At 36.1% G+C, this 22012-nt stretch overlaps 2 protein-coding genes and 1 pseudogene across 5 annotated transcripts in view; 1 reads left to right on the top strand and 2 right to left on the bottom strand.

The window, feature by feature from the left end:
- The window catches only part of LOC120301668 (olfactory receptor 14A16-like), a 54399-nt gene that overhangs the window by 823 nt on the left and 31564 nt on the right, over positions 1-22012 (top strand). For 2 of the 4 annotated variants that reach the window (XR_005554975.1, XR_005554973.1), the window contains exons 2-3: positions 287-2107; positions 14079-14167. Coding sequence is in view for 1 of the 4 variants with exons in the window: in XM_039329188.1 (XP_039185122.1) it covers positions 287-1214 (928 nt within the window). In the remaining 3 variants the exon portion in view is untranslated. Of the gene's footprint in view, positions 1-286; positions 3020-3068; positions 3855-14078; positions 14168-22012 lie in introns of those variants that run through there. The other 2 variants (XR_005554974.1, XM_039329188.1) reach the window with 2 other exon arrangements.
- Positions 4017-4975, bottom strand: LOC120301662 (annotated as a pseudogene).
- LOC120301661 (olfactory receptor 5F1-like) lies at positions 13976-14944 on the bottom strand. The gene has a single exon (XM_039329182.1). It carries the CDS (start codon positions 14942-14944, stop codon positions 13976-13978), a length of 969 nt encoding a protein of 322 aa, XP_039185116.1.

Raw genomic sequence — 22012 nt, 5'->3', positions numbered from 1 at the left:
GGGGGGGGTGTTAGATGAAAATTTGGGAGATCAGTGAATTCTCACACAAAATGGAGTAAAAGAAAAGGTAAGATTAGTGTGGGTTTATGGAATTATACTGAATTTCTTTTAAAAAATACATTAATTTCAGTATGGTGTAAGCCATTTTATAGTTATATCTTACCAAAGCATTATACTAGAAAAATGTTCAGAGAGAATAAAAAGCTTTTATTGTTCCTTTTAAGTGAAATTAGACTTTCCAACGTGAAAGAAATCTGTATATAATTTGGTTTTCATTTTTCTACAGGGAATGGCATAATGTCATGTCTAACACTACAAGCATACATAATTTTGTACTTGCTGGATTTTCTGGAAATCAAGAGGCTCAAATTTTACACAGCACTATCTTCTTATTAATGTATCTCTTTGTCCTGGTGGGAAATCTTCTGATTATTTTTTTGATACTGTTCAATTGTTATCTGCATACCCCAATGTATTTCTTTTTAATCAATTTAGCTATTGGTGATCTTGGTGTCACATCTGCTATTATACCCAAATCTATAGTTAATACCTTCATGAATTCTAAATTGATTTTGTATTTTGAATGTATGACACAATTATTTTTCTATGTTTCTTTCCTATCATCAAATTTATTCTTTCTTACTATCATGGCCTATGACAGATACATTGCCATTTGTCACCCATTGCATTTTGCATCCATAATGAAGTGGTCCACTTGTTTCCAAATGGCGGGAGGGGCCTGGGTGATTGGATTTCTGCATGCAGCTCTACACACAGGGAATATTTTTTCTATGCCTTTCTGTTCCAATATTATTAATCAGTTCTTCTGTGAAGTTCCACAATTAATCAAGCTATTTTGTTCTGATTCTTATCTCGATGAAACCTGGGTTCTTGTCTTTAGTTCATGCTTAGGAGTTGGCTGCCTCTCATTCATTTTGTTAACCTATGTGCAAATCTTTACTACTGTGATGAGCATGCCCTCAGTTGAGAAAAAGGAAAAGGCCTTCTCCACTTGCATCCCCCACCTTATTGTGGTTTCCCTATTCATTGGTAGTAGCCTCTTGGCTCACCTGATACTACCTGCTAATTCTCCATCGAGACTGGATCAAGTATTTACCACACTATATACTATAGTGCCTTCACTCATGAATCCAATAATCTACAGCATGAGGAACAAAGATGTAAAAGCTGCCTTTCTGAAATTGCTTGGCTGAAGATTATTTAGCAAACAATATTAATTCCCCTTTGATGCACCAATTTGTCTGTCATGTTAATTTTGAAATTCAGCATAAGATAACTGATTAGGCATTTCCCACTGAATGTATATTTTGGTTTATTTGATATATTATAAATAATGGTCTGCTGCATCTGCCAAAGTAAAATGTTTTACAATATTGAGCCTCTTATGGCTTCAATTCTGTTGGGATTATGAAGATATCTTTCAGTAAATTATTTTCATTGGTTATAGTTTTATAGGTGACTTCCTAAAGTCATTTTGGAAAATGAAATTGTAATCAGGAACAAATTAATGTAACTAAATAATGTTTAAGGAAAATGGGTTTTAAATCAGACATCTGATTTTAACTTTTTATGTTTTAACTATATATGTAGCTGTAAACCTCCCAGAGTTACCCTATGGTAAAATGGGTGACCAATAAATGTTATAAATAAATGTTATGTAGGGCAATCAAAAAATAATCAGTTACTTTATGGGATAGTTGTGTGCAAAAGATACTTGAGACTAGTGATGTGGAAAAAGGTTTCTGACTTAACTAAAGATTGGCAAAGATTTATATTTGTTTTAAGTATATGTATATAGTCAGAGATAGCTACCAATATGTACAAGTTTCCTAAGTGATTTCAGCTCTTGATATCAAAATTGAGCTTTCTTCTTATCACTTTTTTGCTATTTTTTATAGGTGATTTGTGCCCTTCTAGAAATAGTAACTTAGTTTTCCTATCAGGGCAGCAGTTTCTGTGGCATATGATGGGATATCAACAAGCAAGAAATTGCCTTGCAATGCAAGTTGTGGCTTGCATCATGACACCATTTCTGCCATATTGCTTTTTTTTTTTAAACCTCTCCCTGTGAACATGCTGAATCAAGGTAATGATTTTGTCACAACCATGAACACTACCAAATTATCAAGATAATTGTTTTTATGTATTACTAATACAGGCAGAGTTTATATTGCTGCAGTAATGGTATGCATATGCCATACTATAAAACTGCTAGTATAAAAATCTGATGCTCAGTCTTAAAGCTGAGACTTTTATCAAATAGTTACAAATGTTGTTTTTCTTTCAGAAATAAATAAATATCACAGTCATAATTGTCCTTTATAGTTGTAATACATGCATATGTTAAGGACTATAAAATAATTGCTTGACTGAGACAGAAGAGGCACTGTTTTTACTATGCACAGCTATATTTATGGGAATTAGTGAAAAAGCAGAATTGTTTATAGCAGAATATCCAACTTTCCTGTCTAACTTTTACTCTTTTCCAGAGCTATTTGTTGGCAACTACCTGCTTTCCTCTCTTTCCCCTCTTTTTTTCCATCTCTGCTTATTACTGAGAATGATAGGAAGGCTTAGATTTCTTTGTGTATGCCTAAAATCTTTTTTCAACTCTTTTTAGACTTGGTCAGCTGCCCTTCTAGGTAGATGTGGTGTGATGTATCTTTCTCTGTGTCTAAGTACTATTCAGTGCATGTCTTCCCTGAAGGCCCCATGCCTCAGACTTCAGGGAACTCCCTTCCTCTATTCATATATGCTTTGGGTTTGGGGTGAAATATGCCCCTATTTCTAAGTTTTCACTTATTTTCTCCTGGAAAAGCCTGAAGCTGACATCTTCATCTTCTTTGCCCACTGCCATCAGGAATGAACACTTCCACATCCCAATGGCCCAGCACATTCACAGTGATGTCTCTTTCCAATTACCAAATTCCCACAATCAATCCAAAGACCTTTACTACTTTGATGTCTCAAAACAGCTTGGAATAAATATGGCAATCTCTCTTTGTCTTTTATCTATTTATTTCTGCTTTTATGGCTTAAACCAACAGCATGTCCACCAGCAACTGAGGAAAGGAGTTTTCTCTCAAGCCTTTAAGCCTAAGCCCCTGCATGGAAGGTTTGACCAGTCAAAATGCTAACTCCAGTTTCCTCCACAACAGTCCTTGCTAGTCACCAAATCATCTCTCCTGTCTTGTCTCATCTGCCCACTGAGATCACAGCTAGATCACAAGCCCATGCCTGAACCCATTTTTAAACATTTTGTTTTCATTTAACCCACTCAGCAGCCTGGCAACAAAACCTATATCTACAATAAGGAAAGATCTTTTTATTTCTACTGAAATTGTATTAATTTCCAGTAAGGCATTGTTGTAGCATTCTTCTGGATTTGGGCAGAAGTTGAGGCACATGCAGACCATTTGTTCATGTGTCACAGTAAGAAAAAGCATCAAATTTCACTGTGTTGCCATTGGACAGTTTCCAGCAATGGTTTGTATGATCTGCAAGGGGGGGGGGAGATCAAATATTCTAATAAATAGAGAACAATGTCAGGTCTTGGGCATTTAGCAATACTAGAGAAGTGCTTCACTCCAAAAACAATAACACATTTTCTCCCAAAAGAAGCATAACATATAACATTAGTTGGGTTCTTGTTGTTCATGCAGCATCATTATTTCTACTAGATGTTTCATTATTCAGCTATGTAATACTGACAATGAATGAGAGATTGGAGATTGCTGGCTATCATATACTATGAACTTCACCAAGATTTTTTTTTTTGTGTGTGTGTGTGTTGGGGATATTTATGAAATAAATGGAAATATTTGGAAAAGGCAAATGGTACTCCCATTAGCTGTAATAATAAAAACTCTAAGGCATCCATTGTGAAGTTAGTTTCTTTTATTATTTAAACTGCATTATTATGAAATTATTAGAGATAAAACATGATTTTTCTTTATATCAATTATTTTAATGATTTTGTATGGGTCTTAATTCAGCTATAAAAACTTCCAACTATAACTTGCTTTTCCCAAGAGCTTTCCAAAGAGAACCTGGACTTCCTTATTTCTTAAACTATAGATCAGGGGGTTGAGCAGTGGTGTAATGATGGCATATAGTACTGAAATGAGGGAGTCTTCTTCTATAGAGTGAGCAGATGAAGGACGTACGTAGGTGTAGATGATGGTGCCATAAAATATGCTCACTACAGTGAGATGTGATCCACAGGTAGAAAATGATTTTATCCTGCCATGAGTAATGCAGATTTTGAGAACAGAGGAGACAATGAATATATAGGAAAGAAGGATCAGGCTGAATGACACAATCATAATGCCCCCAGATATGGTGAAAATCACCATCTGGCTGATAAAGATGTCAGAGCAAGATAAGCGTAGTAAGGGAGGAATGTCACAGAAAAAGTGTTTGATTTCATTGGAGTGGCAGAAATGTAAGGAAAAGACCATGGCTATAGTAATAGTGGAATTCAAGAGGCCAATACTCCAGGAGGCTGCCAACAAATGCTGACTTATTGTTCGGTTGACTAGAACAGTGTAGTGCAAGGGGTGGCAGATAGCTACATAACGATCATATGCCATGGTTGAGAGAAGTACACATTCTGTGGCCCCTAAAGCGCCAAAAAAATACAATTGTAATGCACAACCTATGTAGGAGATGGTTTTGTCCCCTGACAAGAGATCCCACAGCATTTTGGGAAGTGGAAATGTAGCAGATCTCAACAAAAGAAAGATTGCCAAGTAGCAAGTACATAGGAGTTTGGAGATGCTGATCTATCCTAATCAGTGTAATAATGGTTAGATTCCCAGTTAAAGTAAACAAATAGAGAAACAGACCTATGACAAAGAGAAGAGTCTGGTTGTTTGGGTCAATAGAGAAAAGAAATTAAAAGAAATTCTGTGACACTTATCTGGTTCTGATTTTCTGTCTGCTTGATGTCCATCTTTTATTAGATTATTTCATCTTCTTGGGCTTGAAGAGTTCTCATCTATTTTACCAACCAATGCTGATACTACCCAGAAGTGATAGTGGTAAAAAAAATCTGTCAATTAATAGTTAATTTGTAAATCAGTTTTGTGCATTACTTCTTGTCATCAGAGCAGCTTCACATTTAAGCAGCAGATCTAGATCAGAATAAAAAATCAGCTGTATTGAGCTGGCAGGCCACTGGCCAATTTGCACCAGAACATTAAAACCTCCTGCTTTGGGGGTTTCTTGCCAAGAATGTTGAACCTTAAGCTGATCAAGAAAAATGTTCCTGTTCCAATTCCCAATTACTAACACAAGCACCATTAAACCCTAGATAATTTGAAGTAAGGATTGGGAACCTATTAATTTCAGTTTCTTTCAATTTGTCAATTTTGTAGGTATGTCACAATTGATTCAATGAATCTGAGTGTTTTACTCTACATTAAAATTTGAAAGCGTTTAGTACTTATTTCTGTTTCGTTTATTTGTAAATTTGTAACCCGTGCACTCTTTAAAAGCGTTCCTCTATTTTAACTCTATTTTCAGTAATGTCTAAAAAGCTAATAGAGGGGAACCTAACTTCATATCAGGGACAAGGATATTCCAAAGGGCAGGTACAGCAATAGAAAAGCAGTGCCCATAAACTTCCATCATTCTTACTTCTTAAAAGTGAGAAACTACTGGCAGATTCTTCAGGAACCTAAATGTCAGGCAGGGGGATATGAAATATTTAATCTAATTATATAAACACACAGTCTTCTCAACATCTTGTTGTTGTTAATTGCGAAGTCGTGTCCGACCCGTCGCGACCCCATGGACAATGTCCCTCCAGGTCTTCCTGTCCTCTACCATCTTCTGGAGTCCATTTAAATTCACACCTACTGCTTCAGTGACTCCATCCAGCCACGACAAGGCAGTAATCCATAAAGGGGCTCAACATCTTAGTGTCATACAATAATTCTAGAAAGTCTCAGAAATAGAAAACAGAGCTAGAACAATTTCCCCTCTTTAGTTTAGTTTAACAGAATATAAAGGACCTTGGAAATCTTCTAGTCCAACTCCTGCTCAAGCAGGAAACCTTATACCATTTCAGGCAAATGATTATCCAATCTCTTCTTAAAAAACTCCAATACTGGAACACCCATAACTTCTGGAGGCAAGTTGTTCCACTGATTAATTGTTCTAACTGTCAGAAATTTCTCCTTAGTTCTAGGTTGGTTCTCTCCTTGATTAGTTTCAATCCATTCCTTCTTGTCCTGCCTTCGAGTACTTTGGACAATCTCATAATTTCTGTCATGAAAATAGAAATGTTTACCATGATAAATATTTGGATCAGATAAATGGGATCTATCTACCCTTGTGATCCAGATCTCAGGGCTTGAAAAACTAAGGCTACTCTGAAAAGGATTGCATCATAAAGGGATAAAATGCAACAATTTCACCTGCCTACTTCTGTTCCATTAAACATTATAATTCCCTGGTAACTTTTTGAAGCAGCTCTGGGACAGAAGAAAAGACTTTTGGAGGAGCTGGTTGTAATGCTTTCAGTAAGGGAGACCAGGATCAAAGTTTAGGCTACATTATAGTGTAAACACAAAGATAATATATATATATATGAAATTGTTAGGTTTTTGTTGAAAACCAACAGAAGTAGGTTAGAGCAAATGCAAGAAGAAATAATATGAGAGACAAAAATGATTTCCAGTATTGGCACTGACTAGAATGATCATTATGCATCTTGAAAATTGGCTTCAGAGCCATAGAGGGCTACAGTGGAAATTGGTCCACTGAATCCCCATTGAAAGGTAGATTTAGAAAAAAAAATTGGAAATTTCCATCCAGAACAAGAACCTCAATGTTTCCCTTAATAAAAGAAGTACCTGCAGCACAGACATTTTGCATTAGAAAGACACACAAATGCACAAAGTATGTGATCAGATTCCAAGATCTGAATTTATTTTGCAGATCCAGCATCTTAATTAATGAATTCTTAAATATAATAGTAGATAATGTGTGTAGCTCAGGGTTGAAGTATTGGTTTGTTGCGATTAAGTAATACTTGAAATGAATCTTTCTCAATTTCGTCTTGCCTTAGTGTGCAGATTTGCTTGATGCTGTTTCACTCACTGTGGTTTTGACTGCTAGTGGCCCTAAAAATGGAAGAAGCAGAAGAATACTGCTAATTGATGGTCAGCTTTTTTCAAGTGTTACCCAGCTGTACTTAGATCCTCCTTTCTGATCCGTTTTCCATAAATGGAATTTTACTCAGTATATTCTTCCAATACTCTATCTATTGTCATTGCCTGTAATTGATGTATTAGTGTGCAGCTCATGGTTTGACAGCACATGACTAAGTTGTGATCTGAACTTTATCTAACACATATCATAATAGCCACTTTTCACCCTCATATTAATGGATAAAATATTAAGAAGTAGGTTCTCAGATGTAGACTTGAGTTAAAGATCAGTCCAAGTTCAAAAAGTTGAAATCTACTGTGCTGTGCCTATTTAATGATTATAACCTGTACAGGTTTTTCTAAATCAAAAATAGATTTAGGAATACTTCTATGTTTTACACTGCATACTTTTACTTTGTTTCCTCTGAAAGAAAGTAGATTGATCATACAAACTGAAAGCAGTCAATCTTTTTGCTTTCAAATCTCTGAGATAATGATATTTCTTTCTGCCCTTCCATCCATGGAGTAAGTAGTGAAAAAATTATTCAGCTTGTGCAAGTTTCTGAAATAAAGACTTTTTTGCTTGCTTTGAGTTCTTTTGTACTGAAGTTACATTAAAAAAATATCTTGAAAGGAAAATAAAACATAACATTTTGGAAAAATCAAAATTGAAAAATAAAGATCCCATTTTTAATCTCTGTAACCATGAATCATTCAAGTTGATACTTGTATTCTTTAGAAAACAGATCTTTAATAAGAATTAAGACTGAATGAAGTTAAAATCATATAGTATCTTACCTTGCATTAAATCCAATTGAATTCAGTGTAACCTAGGGATGTCAGATCTATTGTAAAATGTATTAAGTACTTCATGTACCACTTTAAAATGTCAGTTTGTTTTCATTTATCATTCAGGTAAGTTCTGCATATTCTTTTTTTTCCCACACTATCTTTTATTTCTCACTTAGAATTTTCTTTTATTTACACTTCTACTGAATTTCTATTATATCTACATTTATACTGTAGCTGTTTTCAGTGTCAATTTCCCTGGGGCTACATTAAGTAATTACTATTTAAAAAACCCATTAGTTTTGTTATCCTTGTTTCTTAGTGAAAACAAGGAATGGAAATAAATAATTGACTAGTATATATTCAAAACTTAGAAAGCATTTGCACTTACAAAGCTGTTAGGCTTACCAGTATTTACAACTCATGCAAAGATAATTAGCATCAGCATGACATCATAAAGGGAAGTCGTCTCCGTGCAGATGGCTTCATTACAAGCTAAACTGAGCTAGCAGTTCAAAAACCCAACTGAATGAGTCAAGACTTAAGACTATTTTATGGTTCTTTGGTTTTATAGAAAGTAGATCAGATAGGATTATCAAGAATGCTTGTAGGATCTCAGATTACATAATAATTTCCAGGTCTGTTTTCTGAAGTTTTACATTTTATTCAGTTCCAATATTATTAAAATTAAATTTTAAAAGATAACACGGATTTAACAGTTTGACAGAGGGGTATCAAACTGCTGGCTCACAGGCCAGATGCATCATGCTGAAACAGCACCCACCCCATTACCGGCAATGGAAAAAAAGTCATGATATGTCGTGACATGTCACATGACGTTGCGAGTTTGACACCCCTGGTTTGACAAAACATGTCTACATTCTTGTGTTATATTTACCGCTGTCATTACAGAGTTTAGATCTACAGAAGTTTTCAATTATTTTGTCTTTTGATAAAAAGAGGAGTGGAAACAGGATTTATCTTCTCCATAATTAATTACAGTCAAAATTTACATTGTTATCAACTCTGATCATTTGAATCTACAATCAAGAATTGAGGTGGAGTAGGATTATACTTCACAGGATTGTTGTGGGAAAAATTAGGAGGCAGGAGATTAGAATTAGAATAACAGAGTTGAAAGAGACCTTGTAGGTCATCTAGTCCAACCCCCCACCCAAGCAGGAGACCCTACACAATTTCTGACAGATGGCAGTCCAGTCTCCTCTTCAAAGCCTCCAATGATTAAGCTCCTGCAACATCTGAAGGCAAAGTATTCCATTGGTTGATTGTCGCAATGTATTAACACACCAACACTATCAAGCCCTCAACCACCATATACACCATGCCTCAGCGAGGGCAAGCCAACACAAAGCTGAAGTACTCCGACGCAAAATGCAGATCTTGAGAGCATTGGATAACCGCAGCCACACTAATAAACTAGTCCACAATTTGTCATCAAAAACCCTGGCTTATGGACAGACTAGACTATTGCAACGCGACACGGGTCACAATTTAACGGATGCATGGTCCATCGATTTTGTTGCAGCCTTAGAACCTACTATTCAGCAGATTGGAGCCAACAATGAGGCCAAGAACTCAATTAGACAACATGTCACAGGGCTGCTTATGGGCCATAGACAATGCCATGCCCTATCTGTCATGGAGAAGGAAGCCTTGAAACAACTGCGAGATGACAGTACCATTGTCATCTTGCTGGCTGACAAGAGCAGGGCAACTGTCATCATGAATAAGCCAGAATACATCCTTAAAGCTCATGAATTGCTCAATGATACCAGCGCCTACCGTATAATCACGAAAGACCCGATGACCACTCTTAAAAACCAGCTGAACAAATTAGCAGAGAAATTTAAAAAACAGGGCAAAATCAGTGACGATGTCTTAGCTAATACGCCCTAGAGATTCAGCCATGGCCAGGTTTTATGGGCTTCCAAAAATCCATAAGGAAGGGGTCCCATTGCGACTGATTGTATCATTTAGGGACACACCGACTTTGGGTTTGGCCAAATGGCTAAGCGGATGGATTAGATATTTGGTGGAGAACAGTGAAACCACAGTGAAATCATCAGAAGAGTTCCTGAGCAGGATAAAATCGCTAAGAGTGGAGTAGGATGAGGTCTTAGTATCTTTTGATGTAACCTCACTCTTTATCTCGATTCCACAAGACCTAGCTATTGCAGTAATAAGGAGCTGCCTGCAACAAGAGGAAGGGTGACATCAGGACTCACTCTGCATCGAGGACCTCATCCAACTCATGAACCTGTGCCTTAAAACATATTTTACATCTACGAGCAGGTGAAAGACATGCCGATGGGATCCCCAATTTTGGGAGTCATTGCGGAGGTGGTCCTGCAACAGCTTGAAGCTGAAGTGATGTCCGTGCATCGCCCCAAATTTTGGGTTAGATATGTGGATGACACTTTTGCTGTCATCAAAAAGCAAGATAGCGCTAAGTTCATGAGAGATTTAAATTCAGTTTACCCAGATATTCGCTTTACAGCGGAGGAAGAAATCAATGGCACACTTGCTTTTTTAGATGTCCTAGTTAGCCGTCAGCCTGATGGCACTCTCCACACAACCGTCCACCGAAAACCAACGCATACAGACAGAATTTTACACTACAGGAGTAATCATTCCATGTCACACAAAATAGGCTGTATCAGAACGCTATTTAAGCATGTGAACACTCACTGCAACATGGATAGGGCAAAAGTTGAGGAGAGGAATCATCTATACCGTGTTTGCAGACAAAATGGCTATTCATTTGATTTCATCAGACGATACAGCAGACCATATGAACCTCGCAGAATACAACACACAGGCACCACTATGACATGGACAACTCTGCCATACATCAATGGGGTATCAGAGGTGACGGCACGAATATTGGCACCATATAACATTAGTATTGTCCATAAGCCAAATCAAACTCTTCGTGCCAAAATAATATGCCCCAAAGATCCACTCCCCAATGAAGAAAGATCTTCAGTGATATATAGAGTGAAATTTAAGGATTGTCACTGCAATTATATTGGGGAGACAACCAAATGGCTTGGAACTAGAATCCATGAACACAAACTGGCCATTAAACGACATGAGCAACGCTTGCAGGTGTGTGTCCATATGGCCAACAACAATCATACATTTGACCTTGCCGGGGTGGAGGCCATCGCACAGGATGTCTCCAAAGGTGGCCGATTACTGAAGGAGGCTTGGCTGTCGGATGAACATTCAATTAATCACCACATAGATTAACTGCCTGCTTATCAGAACTAAGGAAGTGGGAACAACAACGCAACAACCCACAACGAGTACAATGGGTACAGCCTATGCAAGACCAGAACTGCTGTCTCATACAACAGCAAATAAATATGACTGGCAAAAGGGGAGAAATCCCTAGCATGATTCCTACAGGAGTCAATGATGGGAAGCGGAGTGCCACACTCATAACAAGGGATGGCCACAAGACAGGATGCACTAGGGGATCATCCTATAGCAAAGTGTAGCTAGATACCCCCAAAGTAGGCAAAGAGAGCGGCAATAAGAGAGGCGGTGATCCCTGAACTTACAAATATACAAATATACAGATGGATGCAAGACTATTAGAAGTAATATGGTCAGCTGGGGCGGGCAGACCAGTAATGCGTTCTATAAGCAGTCTTATGAGCAGGCTTTTTAAACTTCTGGCATTCCACTCTGATGACGTTGACAGTTAGCCGACGAAAGCTAAGTTTATCAAACAGTTGTTATGAGCAGGCTTTTTAACTGCCAATCTTATGAGCAGGCTTTCAAACTTCTGGCATTCCACTCTGATGACATTGGCAATTAGCCGACGAAAGCTAAGTTTATCAAACAGTTGTTAGTTTATTAAACAGTTGTTTTTATTTATCCTGGTGTTCGACTACTTCTCTCAACATGAATATACCCGGGATTTGCATTTTTAGTATATATATATGTGGATGGTTCTAGATTGAGCTGATACAGGCAAAAGAAAAGAAAAAGAAAGAAGATTTCTTTCTCCCATATTTGGGCTGACAGGGTGCACATTCAAGGTAAAAATCTCCTCCCCCTGTCTCTCTCCTGATAGCTAACAGAGTGGGAGAGAACCTGTGGCTTAGAGGTTATAACAACTGCCTAGCATGCAGATAAGCCCAGGTTCGAATCTCAAAAGAGTAAGTCTGGCTGAAGAGAGTTAAAGGAACTCGAAAATAGCTATACCAGTTCTCTCTTTATTCTTTGTTAGCAACCTAAAAATGTAAAATGATGTCGCAGTTGGCAACTGCTGCTTGTGGATGGCTCTAGATTGATCTGATAAGGCAAAAGAAAAGAAAAAGAAAGAAGATTTCTTTCTCCCATATTTGGACTGACAGGGTGCACATTCAAGGTAAAAATCTCCTCCCCCTGTCTCTCTCCTGATAGCTAACAGAGTGGGAGAGAACCTGTGGCTTAGAGGTTATAACAACTGCCTAGCATGCAGATAAGCCCAGGTTCGAATCTCAGAAGAGTAAGTCTGGCTGAAGAGAGTTAATGGAACTCGAAATAGCTATACCAGTTCTCTCTTTATTCTTTGTTAGCAACCTAAATATATATATATATATATATATATATATATATATATATATATATATATATGTAGGTCTTTGGTTATTTGGGTTTTCTCCCACATAAAATTGGAAGTGCCTTGGCGACGTTTCGACGAAGTCTCATTTGTCATCTTCAGGCTGGTGCTTTCGACTTCATGCTTCTAGGAGCAATGTGTGATTTTAGCTGTTTCCTCCTTTTAACTGCCAGTGGGGGTATGAACTGATTGGATGAGAGCTTGGTTGTGTTCTGATTGGATGGAGGTGTGTTCTGATTGGTTAGGAGCTTGGCTGTGCTCTATTGGCTGGGGGGTTGGCTGTGCTCTGATTGGCTGGGGGGTTGGCTGTGCTCTGATTGGCTGGGGGAGTGTTCTGTTTGGGTGGGGGTTTTGTTGTGCTCAGGTTAGTCTGAGTTGCAGGGGTGAACTGTATTTTGGGGTGTAGGCTGTTGAAGCTCCTTGAAGCACGAAGCTGAAAACACCAGCCTGAAGATGACAAATGGAACTTCGTCGAAAACGTCACCAAGACACTTCCAATTTTACACAGGAGAAAACCCGAATAACCAAAGACCTACATATATGTGTGTGTGTGTATGTATGTATGTATATATACAAAAAACAAACCCAAAGCCACACCGATGACGAGGCATGACCACAAACCAGAAGCCAGACCACAGCTGCATCATTAGCCACTTTAAACCCCTCCAATCCATACATGAAGCAAACTGACACCCTCCATGAAAAGGAGGCATGACCATGAACGTGAAGCCAGAAAATAGCAAGGCAGCCCAAAATCTTAAACCCCTCTGCAACTCAGACTAACCTGAGCACAACCAAACAGAACACTCCCCCAGCCAATCAGAGCACAGCCAAGCCCCTAACCATTCAGAACACACCTCCACCCAATCAGAACACAGCCAAGCTCCCACCCAATCAGTTCATACCCCCACTGGCAGTTAAAAGGAATAAACAGCTAAGACCACAAATTGCTGCTCAAAGCACGAAGTTGAAAGCACCAGCCTGAAGATGACGAATGGGACTTCGTCGAAATGTCGCCAAGACACTTCCAATTTTACGTGGGAGAAAACCCGAACAACCAAAGACCTACATACAAATACCCGCAAAAACCTCAGAAAACAAATATATATATTTTGTTTTCTGAGGTTTTCGCAGGTGTTTGTATGTAGGTCTGTATATAGAGTGTATAAAAGGAGTGTGTTACCAGTTTTATGGGAATATACTATCACTGGATAACCAATATTCCTTTCCTGCTCTTCCAATTGTACCCATTAATGTACACCAATATTTTTATTTTTTTTAACTCTCAAAAACTGATTTAGAAAGATATATAAAGGAGAACAAGTAGTCAAACTCTGTCAGTTTATTCATGGGCATTTCACAATGAATTACATTAATTTTTTTGTTTGATGCAAGAACTTTTAGAGCTGAAAATTTTCTTTTTTTTAATCACATTAAAAAATGATGCTTGCATTTCCTTGTTTTTAAAACTGTAGATCAGAGGATTCAGCAAAGGAACGAGTACTGTATACCTCAGAGAGAATAAGCAGTCTTGTTCTACTGAGTGACTAGAGGATGGACGCATGTAAGTAAAGATAGCAGTGCTGTAGAAGATACTAACTACTGTAAGGTGGGAGGCACAAGTGGAGAATGTCTTGATTTTGCCCTGAGTTGTACGGATTTTGAGCACTGCAGAGATTATAAAGAAGTAGGAGAGGGTAATGAAGGAGACAGTGGTTATCATAATACTCCCTGAGACAATGAATGTCACCAGCTCAACAAGGGAAATATCAGAACAGGATAAATGCAGAAGAGGTGGAATGTCACAAAAGAAATGCATTATTTTATTGGAACTACAAAAGTTCAGGGAGAAAACAAAGGCAGTATTGACAATGGCATTAAGATTTCCAATAGCCCATGAGCATGCCACCAGACACTGGCAGAGAGGCTGACTCATGAGTAAAGGGTAGAGCAATGGCTGGCAGATGGCTGCATAACGATCATATGCCATGACAGAAAGGAGGGCACCTTCTGTGGCAGCAGTAGTCAGGAAAAAGTACATTTGGAGAAAGCAACCAGTAAAGGAAATGGTCTTGGTCTCTGAGACGAGGTCCCACAATAAATTTGGCATGGTAGTGGTGATGTAACAAATCTCTGTACAGGACAGATTGCTCAATAAGAAGTACATGGGAATATGGAGGCTCTGGTCAATCTTTATCAAAATAATTATGATCAAATTGCCTGTTAAAGTAACAATGTAGATCAACAGTCCTGCCACAAAGAACATGATTTGAAGTTTAGGGTCATCTGTTAACCCCCAAAGAATAAATTCTCTAAGACTGGTATGATTCTTTGTTTCCATTTTGCTACTGATTTCTCTCCAATGAACACAATAGGATTCCTCAGGCAGATTTCATAAACATGAACTGTATATAGAGAAAAAGAAACATAGTAAGGTAATTAAATATTTATGGCCATTGGATTTAAATTTCTGATAATATGTTGAGATACTGTTGAATGGCATAGATCTGCATTTTACTAGGATTGCCATTAGGAAAGGAGACCCTATCAATGAACATATTTAATATTGAGCTTCTGATCAGGTAGGATTAATTTTTCATCTAGGGAAATTGGTCTATGACTACTTAAGATATGTTTCGCATCATGGTATTGTACATTTGTTTGGATTATTTGGGCAACTGAATAGTCAGAGGGTAAACTACTATGCTTTTAATTTATTGTATTCTGGACTACTATTACCTGGTGTGATTTATGAAATGATTACATAATCATTTCATGCAGAAACAGGAAGTCAGTCCTTTGTCCCCAATGTTCTACCTCTTACCTACCTTTTGGCTACTAATATTATATCTGGATAATATTAAGAGAATGCCAGTATTACATGTCTACATTTTTTGGGGAAAGGATGAGAACCATAAAATTACAGTTTGATTTAACAATTATGTTACAGTAAATATTTGCCTGTCTTTGAATTATATCAATCAGATTAAAACTGTAATCTAAAAAAATTGCATTTCCTTTGTTAAAAAAATGTATCTAACAAAGTTATTTTAGATAACTGGTTCTGACATAAAGGACTTCAATTGTCCACATGCCTTGTTACTGTTTTGTCACAGATATGCAAATTAATCCTGCTGCTTCTTAGAGATAAATATATTTGCAGTTTCATTAACCACATTTCCAATTATTGCTGCAGTCATAAACATTCCCACAATGTTGTAATGGTTTATTAAAAAATAAAATAATTTATTTGCTACTTTATTTGTCATAACATTCTGGGAAAGACATTAGGAGATCCAGTATGGTGAAGTGATTAAGATTTAGACTAGGTATTAAATTTAGATTAAATTTATCATCAGCAAGCAAGCTCATGGGGTGATTTTACACTAGCTCATAAGGTTCTTCTCATGGTTAAAAAAAATCAAAAACTAAAACCTAGAAGGCAGTGTGACACTTAGAGCTTGTACAGAAAACGATAGATATAAAACTAATTAATAAGTAGGATGGGTGGGTGGGTGGATAGATGGATGGATGGATGGATGGATGGACAGATGAGCAGGCAGGCAGGAGGACAGACAGACAGACAGATAGACAGACAGACAAACAGACAAACACTTTAGATCCACTCACCCATCTTATTTGTACAATTACAAATTTAGCTTCCTTTTGTGCTCACATAAATACAAAAGGGATATTAATGAACACAGTTTGATATCTCATCTATTATTATGATACCAAAATATCAGTTTTTATGGGCCTTTTTAAATATATATATATATAATTAATTTCTTAATTCTTTTTATGTTAGCACACACACACACAGAGTACATTCAAACAACTTTAGGTGGGCCTTTAGAAATAAATTACTCTTACCAAGGAATAAGGGTATAGCTACAGTTATATCAAACTCTGCCTATGTCAAAGGAAAAAAGAAATTCCTAGGTCAGTTCATTTGAAGAAAATGAAGTATTCTCAAGGACTTTTAAATCTGATTCATCTGAAGACCTAAACTATTTAAGAGAGCATTTCATTCTATCCCAATGAAATATCAAGAGAGAAAAAATGAAAAGAGGAAAGAAAGAAAGAAAGAAAGAAAGAGAAAAAAGAAAGAAAGAAAGAAAGGAAAAAAAAGAAAAAAAGAAAAAGTTGGGGAGAATATTTGAATTCTTTACATGAAAAGTACACAACTTTATACAGGAAAATTGTAAACTAGGGGAAAAAAGAATGAACAGAGTACAAGAAAAACACCAGTACCTGTAACACTTTCATAATAATTGTGTATACCTTAGAGTGCTTTCACACATTAAGTATTCCCTTTATTTCTACTCCCCCAGTCCTTCATTGAACACTCTGACACTGATCTTCAATAACTCTTTAAACTTCAAAATAACAATTAAAAACTGGCAAAGAATACCATGAATCCAGGGCTTTTTTTTGTCATAGAATGCCCAGAATGGAGTTCTGGCACTTTTTTTGGATGGAACCTTGTAAGGTAGGCAAGGCAGGTTGTATGACGTGTGTGAGTTCCGACACCTTTTTTTTTTAACAAAAAAAGCACTGCATGAATCAATGTGTTATACTGCCAGTTAAATAATAGGATATTTAAAAAGAGATTGAAATAATGTCTTACTCCCTAAAAAGAAGAAGAAGAAGAATCATTCAGCTATATCTTAAGTTTATGTTATGTACATTTAAGCAAATAATATGAGAAGTTATGTGTCTATGTGATGGGGAGAAACATTCTCCAGCAAGCTGGCATCCCTTCTACTTCTATTTTTGGAAGGATACCACAATGGTCTTTTTTCAATCATGAATTTTTGGCAATAACTCTTATTATGATTATTATGGTACAGAAGCCTTTACTTTAAAGTGTGTATGGAGAGGGAAGGAGATGAATAATGGCTTACTTGAACTTAGAGGTTGACCACATGAGTTGAGGCAAGAATTTGATGTATGCAATTTATTTAACAGAGAATATCAAATCAAAGTTTTCTCAAAATAGATTAGAAAATTGTCTAGAAAGATTATGAACAGGTTATGTGAGAAATGTTTATATAAACAAAGGAAAGTAATCACAGTAATTGTTACAACAATTTGGAATAATTGGTAAAATATGCTTTCTTTACCAGAGGTAGATCAGAGAAGATGCTAAGCCAGAGTTAGTTTGCAGCCAGTAATAGGAAAATGTTGAAGCACCAAAACAAGAGCAATCCAGCCCCTTGAATTCTAGATAAACTTATGTGGAACCAAAAACATGTTGACTCAACTCTCAGAATAAGTCAATAACATGATAGTAAGCAACATGGAAGCAACCTTAAAGTATGGTGGAACAAATGCCAGAATGGCTTTAACTTGCAGAAACCTTATTTTAGAACTCTTTATAAAAGAATTTTGGAACATAACATATGTAGTTGGAAGCCTAATGAAGATGAAGAAAACAAAATTCCCCTTGTTGTACTCAAACCTTTGAATATACCTCAGAAAATCCCAGGGTCAAACCTAATACAATCACAGCAGACTTGACTCTTTCTCAACAAATTTGATATAAATACCTGGAAGGGCAGGAGTTCAATTTCCAGAATAATAGGAGTATTAAAACAAACCTTCATTCCACTGTCAATGCTTCCCAGTAACAACTTTGAAGTCATGAGCATATTAACCTTTCATTTTGAGCGGCTTTTGATTTGCAATCCTCTCATTTTTCTGCTTGATGAGTAATATGAGCAAAATGTTGGGCTATTTTTAGCCCAGACTAAATTTTCTGGGGACCATTGAATCCTCACTACTTATTAATATGGTCTCAAGTGGAAATGGTACAAAGGGAAAACTACTTACAAACCAAAGACACCTTTTGTTTATGAGCAGATATTGTAATCTTCCTTTATACTTTTCTATTTTGAGTCAGAATCAATACAAATTCAAAAATGTAATTTAACCTAATTTCAACTAAGATAAACTAAATTAATCTAAAATAATCCAATCTTTTTAATTATAATTTTAATGATGAGTATCACATTTTATTGCAGACATTTTTTATATGAAACATAATGGATAGAATAAAAAACAGAATGGTGCTCTGTGAAACAACAGAGCAAATATGTTAAAAGAATACTTTTCTACCTACTTGATAGTCAAATATTCCAAGTGCTGGAATTTCTCCAATGAAATACAATGTTCACCAAAACTTCTAAAGCAATGGCCCTACCTTTTGGGCACAGGGATGAATTCCGTGGAGAGAGGTTTTTCTGTGGACTGGGGAGGACATGGTTTCATGTGCTGCCTGCATACTGTGGATGGGGCTTTGCTTGTTTGTGTGGTTCAGTTTCTGGCATGCCACAGCGCAGTACCAGTCCATGGACTGGTGGTTCAGGACCCCTGCTCTAAAGGTGAAAAAAACCTTTACATTTTAGGAGCATCACAACCATTTTAAATATGTATTTTTAGCTGTCCAATTCTTGTTCCTTCAAAGAAGAGGGAATCAATCTATTTTTCCAAATCACCTGAAGGCAGGACAAGAAGCAACAGATGGAAACTAATCAAAAAGAGAAGCAACCTAGAACTAAGGAGAAATTTCCTAACAGTTAGAACAATTAATCAATGGAACAACCTGCCTCCAGAAGTTGTGAATGCTCCAACACCAGAAGCTTTAAGAAGAGACTGGACCACCATTTTTCTGAAATGGTACAGAGTGTCCTGACTTCTGCCAAAGCAGGAGGTTGGATTAGAAGACCTCCAAAGTCCCTTCCAACTCTATTATTTTATTGTTATTGTTATTGTCATTGTCACTGTCATTGCTATTGTTATTATTTGCTTGTAGTACCTTCTGTCTTTTTGCCAGAATTGCAGCAAACAGTTTATAGTCATTATTTAGTAATGAGATTGGTCTATAATTCTTTATTCTTGTGACATTTTGACTTCCTTCTGTAATAATGCAATATTAGCTTCTTTCCAAGTTTGAGATATCTTTCTCCACAGTAATATGTTATTCATTATATCCTTTGATGGTTGAAGAAGTTCATCCTCAAAACATAAGATTGGCTCATAAGACTATCTGTACCTGGAGCTTTACCTGTTTTGTTTTTTTAACACCTTCTGATATTTCAAAAGTAATTATTGGATCATTCATCAATTATCTTTGAGATTGTGAAAGTTTAGATAAATGTATTAATAGGTATTCACCTATTTTAGGCATATCCAGCTCCTGCTTTTTATAAAAATTGGAGTAAAATTATGAAATGATTTTTTAATAAGATTATTATCTGTTATTACATTATTATCTTCAATGTAATTTTTTCAATCATTCTCTTTTCCCTTTCCTTTTTTAATTTATATGCCAGTCATCTTCCAGGTTTATTTGCAAACTCAAAGTGTCTTTGCCTCATATAGTTCAAATTTGTTTCTATTTTTTTGAACTGTTAACATAGACAGTTGTTGATGTAACAATTTAATTCGGTGTAAAATTTTAGAATCCATAGGTGTCTTTTGTAGTTCAATTTCTTTCTGTCTGATTTCATCCAATATCTTTTGCAGCTTTTCCTGGGATTTTTTCTTCCCTAGTTGATTATATTCTATAAAATAATCCCTTATAACAACTTTACTAGAATCCCAGACAGTAATTAAATTTGTCCCTTTACCTAGATTATTATCAAAATATTCTACCCATCATTAATGGATAGAATTTTTGTAAATAAGATAAATGTTTTATCAAAGATGCTCTTTCTATCACCAATACTTGCAATTGATACTCCATTTAAACAATGGCAGATGGATATCTCCATTGGAAAAAAACCCCAAGAATTAGATACAAATTACTGCAAGATCCTAAGGAAAGAGGAGGTTTGGGTTTACCAGATTTGAAATTGTATTTCGCTGTTTGCTGTTTGGTCTGGTTAAAAGAATGGGTTATCTTCAGAATAAGAGGTTATTTGATTTAGAGGGCTATCTATCGTATAAAAAAGTTAAAGTAAATATTGATTTTAATAACTATATTGTTAGATGTGCCATCTCAAGAGTTAGAAATAAATATAAAACAAGGTTTTTTTGTGAAGACGCCTCTCTGGTGTCTCCCTAGGAAGATTTTTTTATTTTTTATTTGGAAAAGAAATGGCAGTGAATCTACACTGGTGGACTTATGGTCAAATAATATCTTTTAATTTTGGTGATCCTTTCCTCAAAGCAGAGTTAGAATCAGAATGACATGTCTGCCATTGGTTTATATATTTACAATTGAAAGAAAGATTTAAATTAGAGTTGACCTTGCAAAAAATGAATTGGAAATCCTACTGCATGGTATATTGCTAAGATTTATAAATTGTTATTGAATTTGTAAAATGAATATGTAAAGCATTCCGTGACTCAGTGGGCAAGAAACTTTGGATATAATGTACTTGAACAATGGGAGAATATGTGGACAAAAGATCTATAATTTACACTAAATTATAATTAAAAAAAACTGTTATAAGATGATGTATTGTTGGTATTTAATACCAGATAATTTGTCAAGAATGTATAAAGGTATTTCAAATGAATGTTGGAAATGCAAATATAAAGAAGGGACCTTTTATCACTGATGCTGGATATGTGATAAAGCAAAGAAATATTGGAGTAGGATTCACATTCTAATAGAGAAGATTCTCAAAGTGAATATAAAGATAAAACCAGAACCTTTTCTTCTGGGTTTAATGGAAAATGTCTTGGAAAAAAAATTGGAACTTTGATGTTATCTATGTTAATGGCAGCAGGATTACTTTTTGCTCAAAAATGGAGGGACGCTTTGATTCCTACAATGGATGATCATTCATTGTAGGAATTTTACAACATTTTTAAATAACATTTACAATGTTGGAATTTTATAACACGTAGGAATTTTACAACATTTTTGTGACATTTTACAATGTTGCAAAAGCTGATGGAGTTAGCAGAGATGGTCAAATCAACTGCTTTAATCAAAGAAAAAAATACAATTACTTTTGTTTCTACTTGGAAAGCTCTTCTGGACTTTTTGCGTGAAGTGGAAAAAAATGAAACTTTGATTTTGGGTTTTACTGCTTAATAGGTTTGTTGTTATAGAAATGGCTAGTTTATATTATTATGTAAAAGTAAAAAGTTGAGGTCTGATTATATTATCTTATTCTGCTACACCAAAGGGAGTCGGAAGAGCCTTTTCTTTTTTTCTCCTTGCCTCACACTTTTCTCTTCCCTTTTTCCTCCCCTATTTTCCTACTTTCTTTTGTATTTTTGTATGACATATTATAAACCAGTGGTTCTCAACCTGTGGGTCGGGCCCCCATTTGAGGTCGAATGATCATTTCACGGGGGTCGCCAAACAACGCAGTCCACCATTTTTTCCCCCTTTTCCTTAGCTGTGCTACTCCCTTTTATTCTATTGGCTTTTGAAAGCCAATAGAAT

This window comes from Crotalus tigris, unplaced genomic scaffold (assembly GCF_016545835.1).
Source record: "Crotalus tigris isolate CLP2741 ecotype Arizona unplaced genomic scaffold, ASM1654583v1 scf7180000024390.453493, whole genome shotgun sequence".
Lineage (NCBI taxonomy): Eukaryota > Metazoa > Chordata > Lepidosauria > Squamata > Viperidae > Crotalus > Crotalus tigris.
Note: the sequence above shows the minus strand (reverse complement) of the source record. Positions and strands in the feature narration are given on the sequence as shown.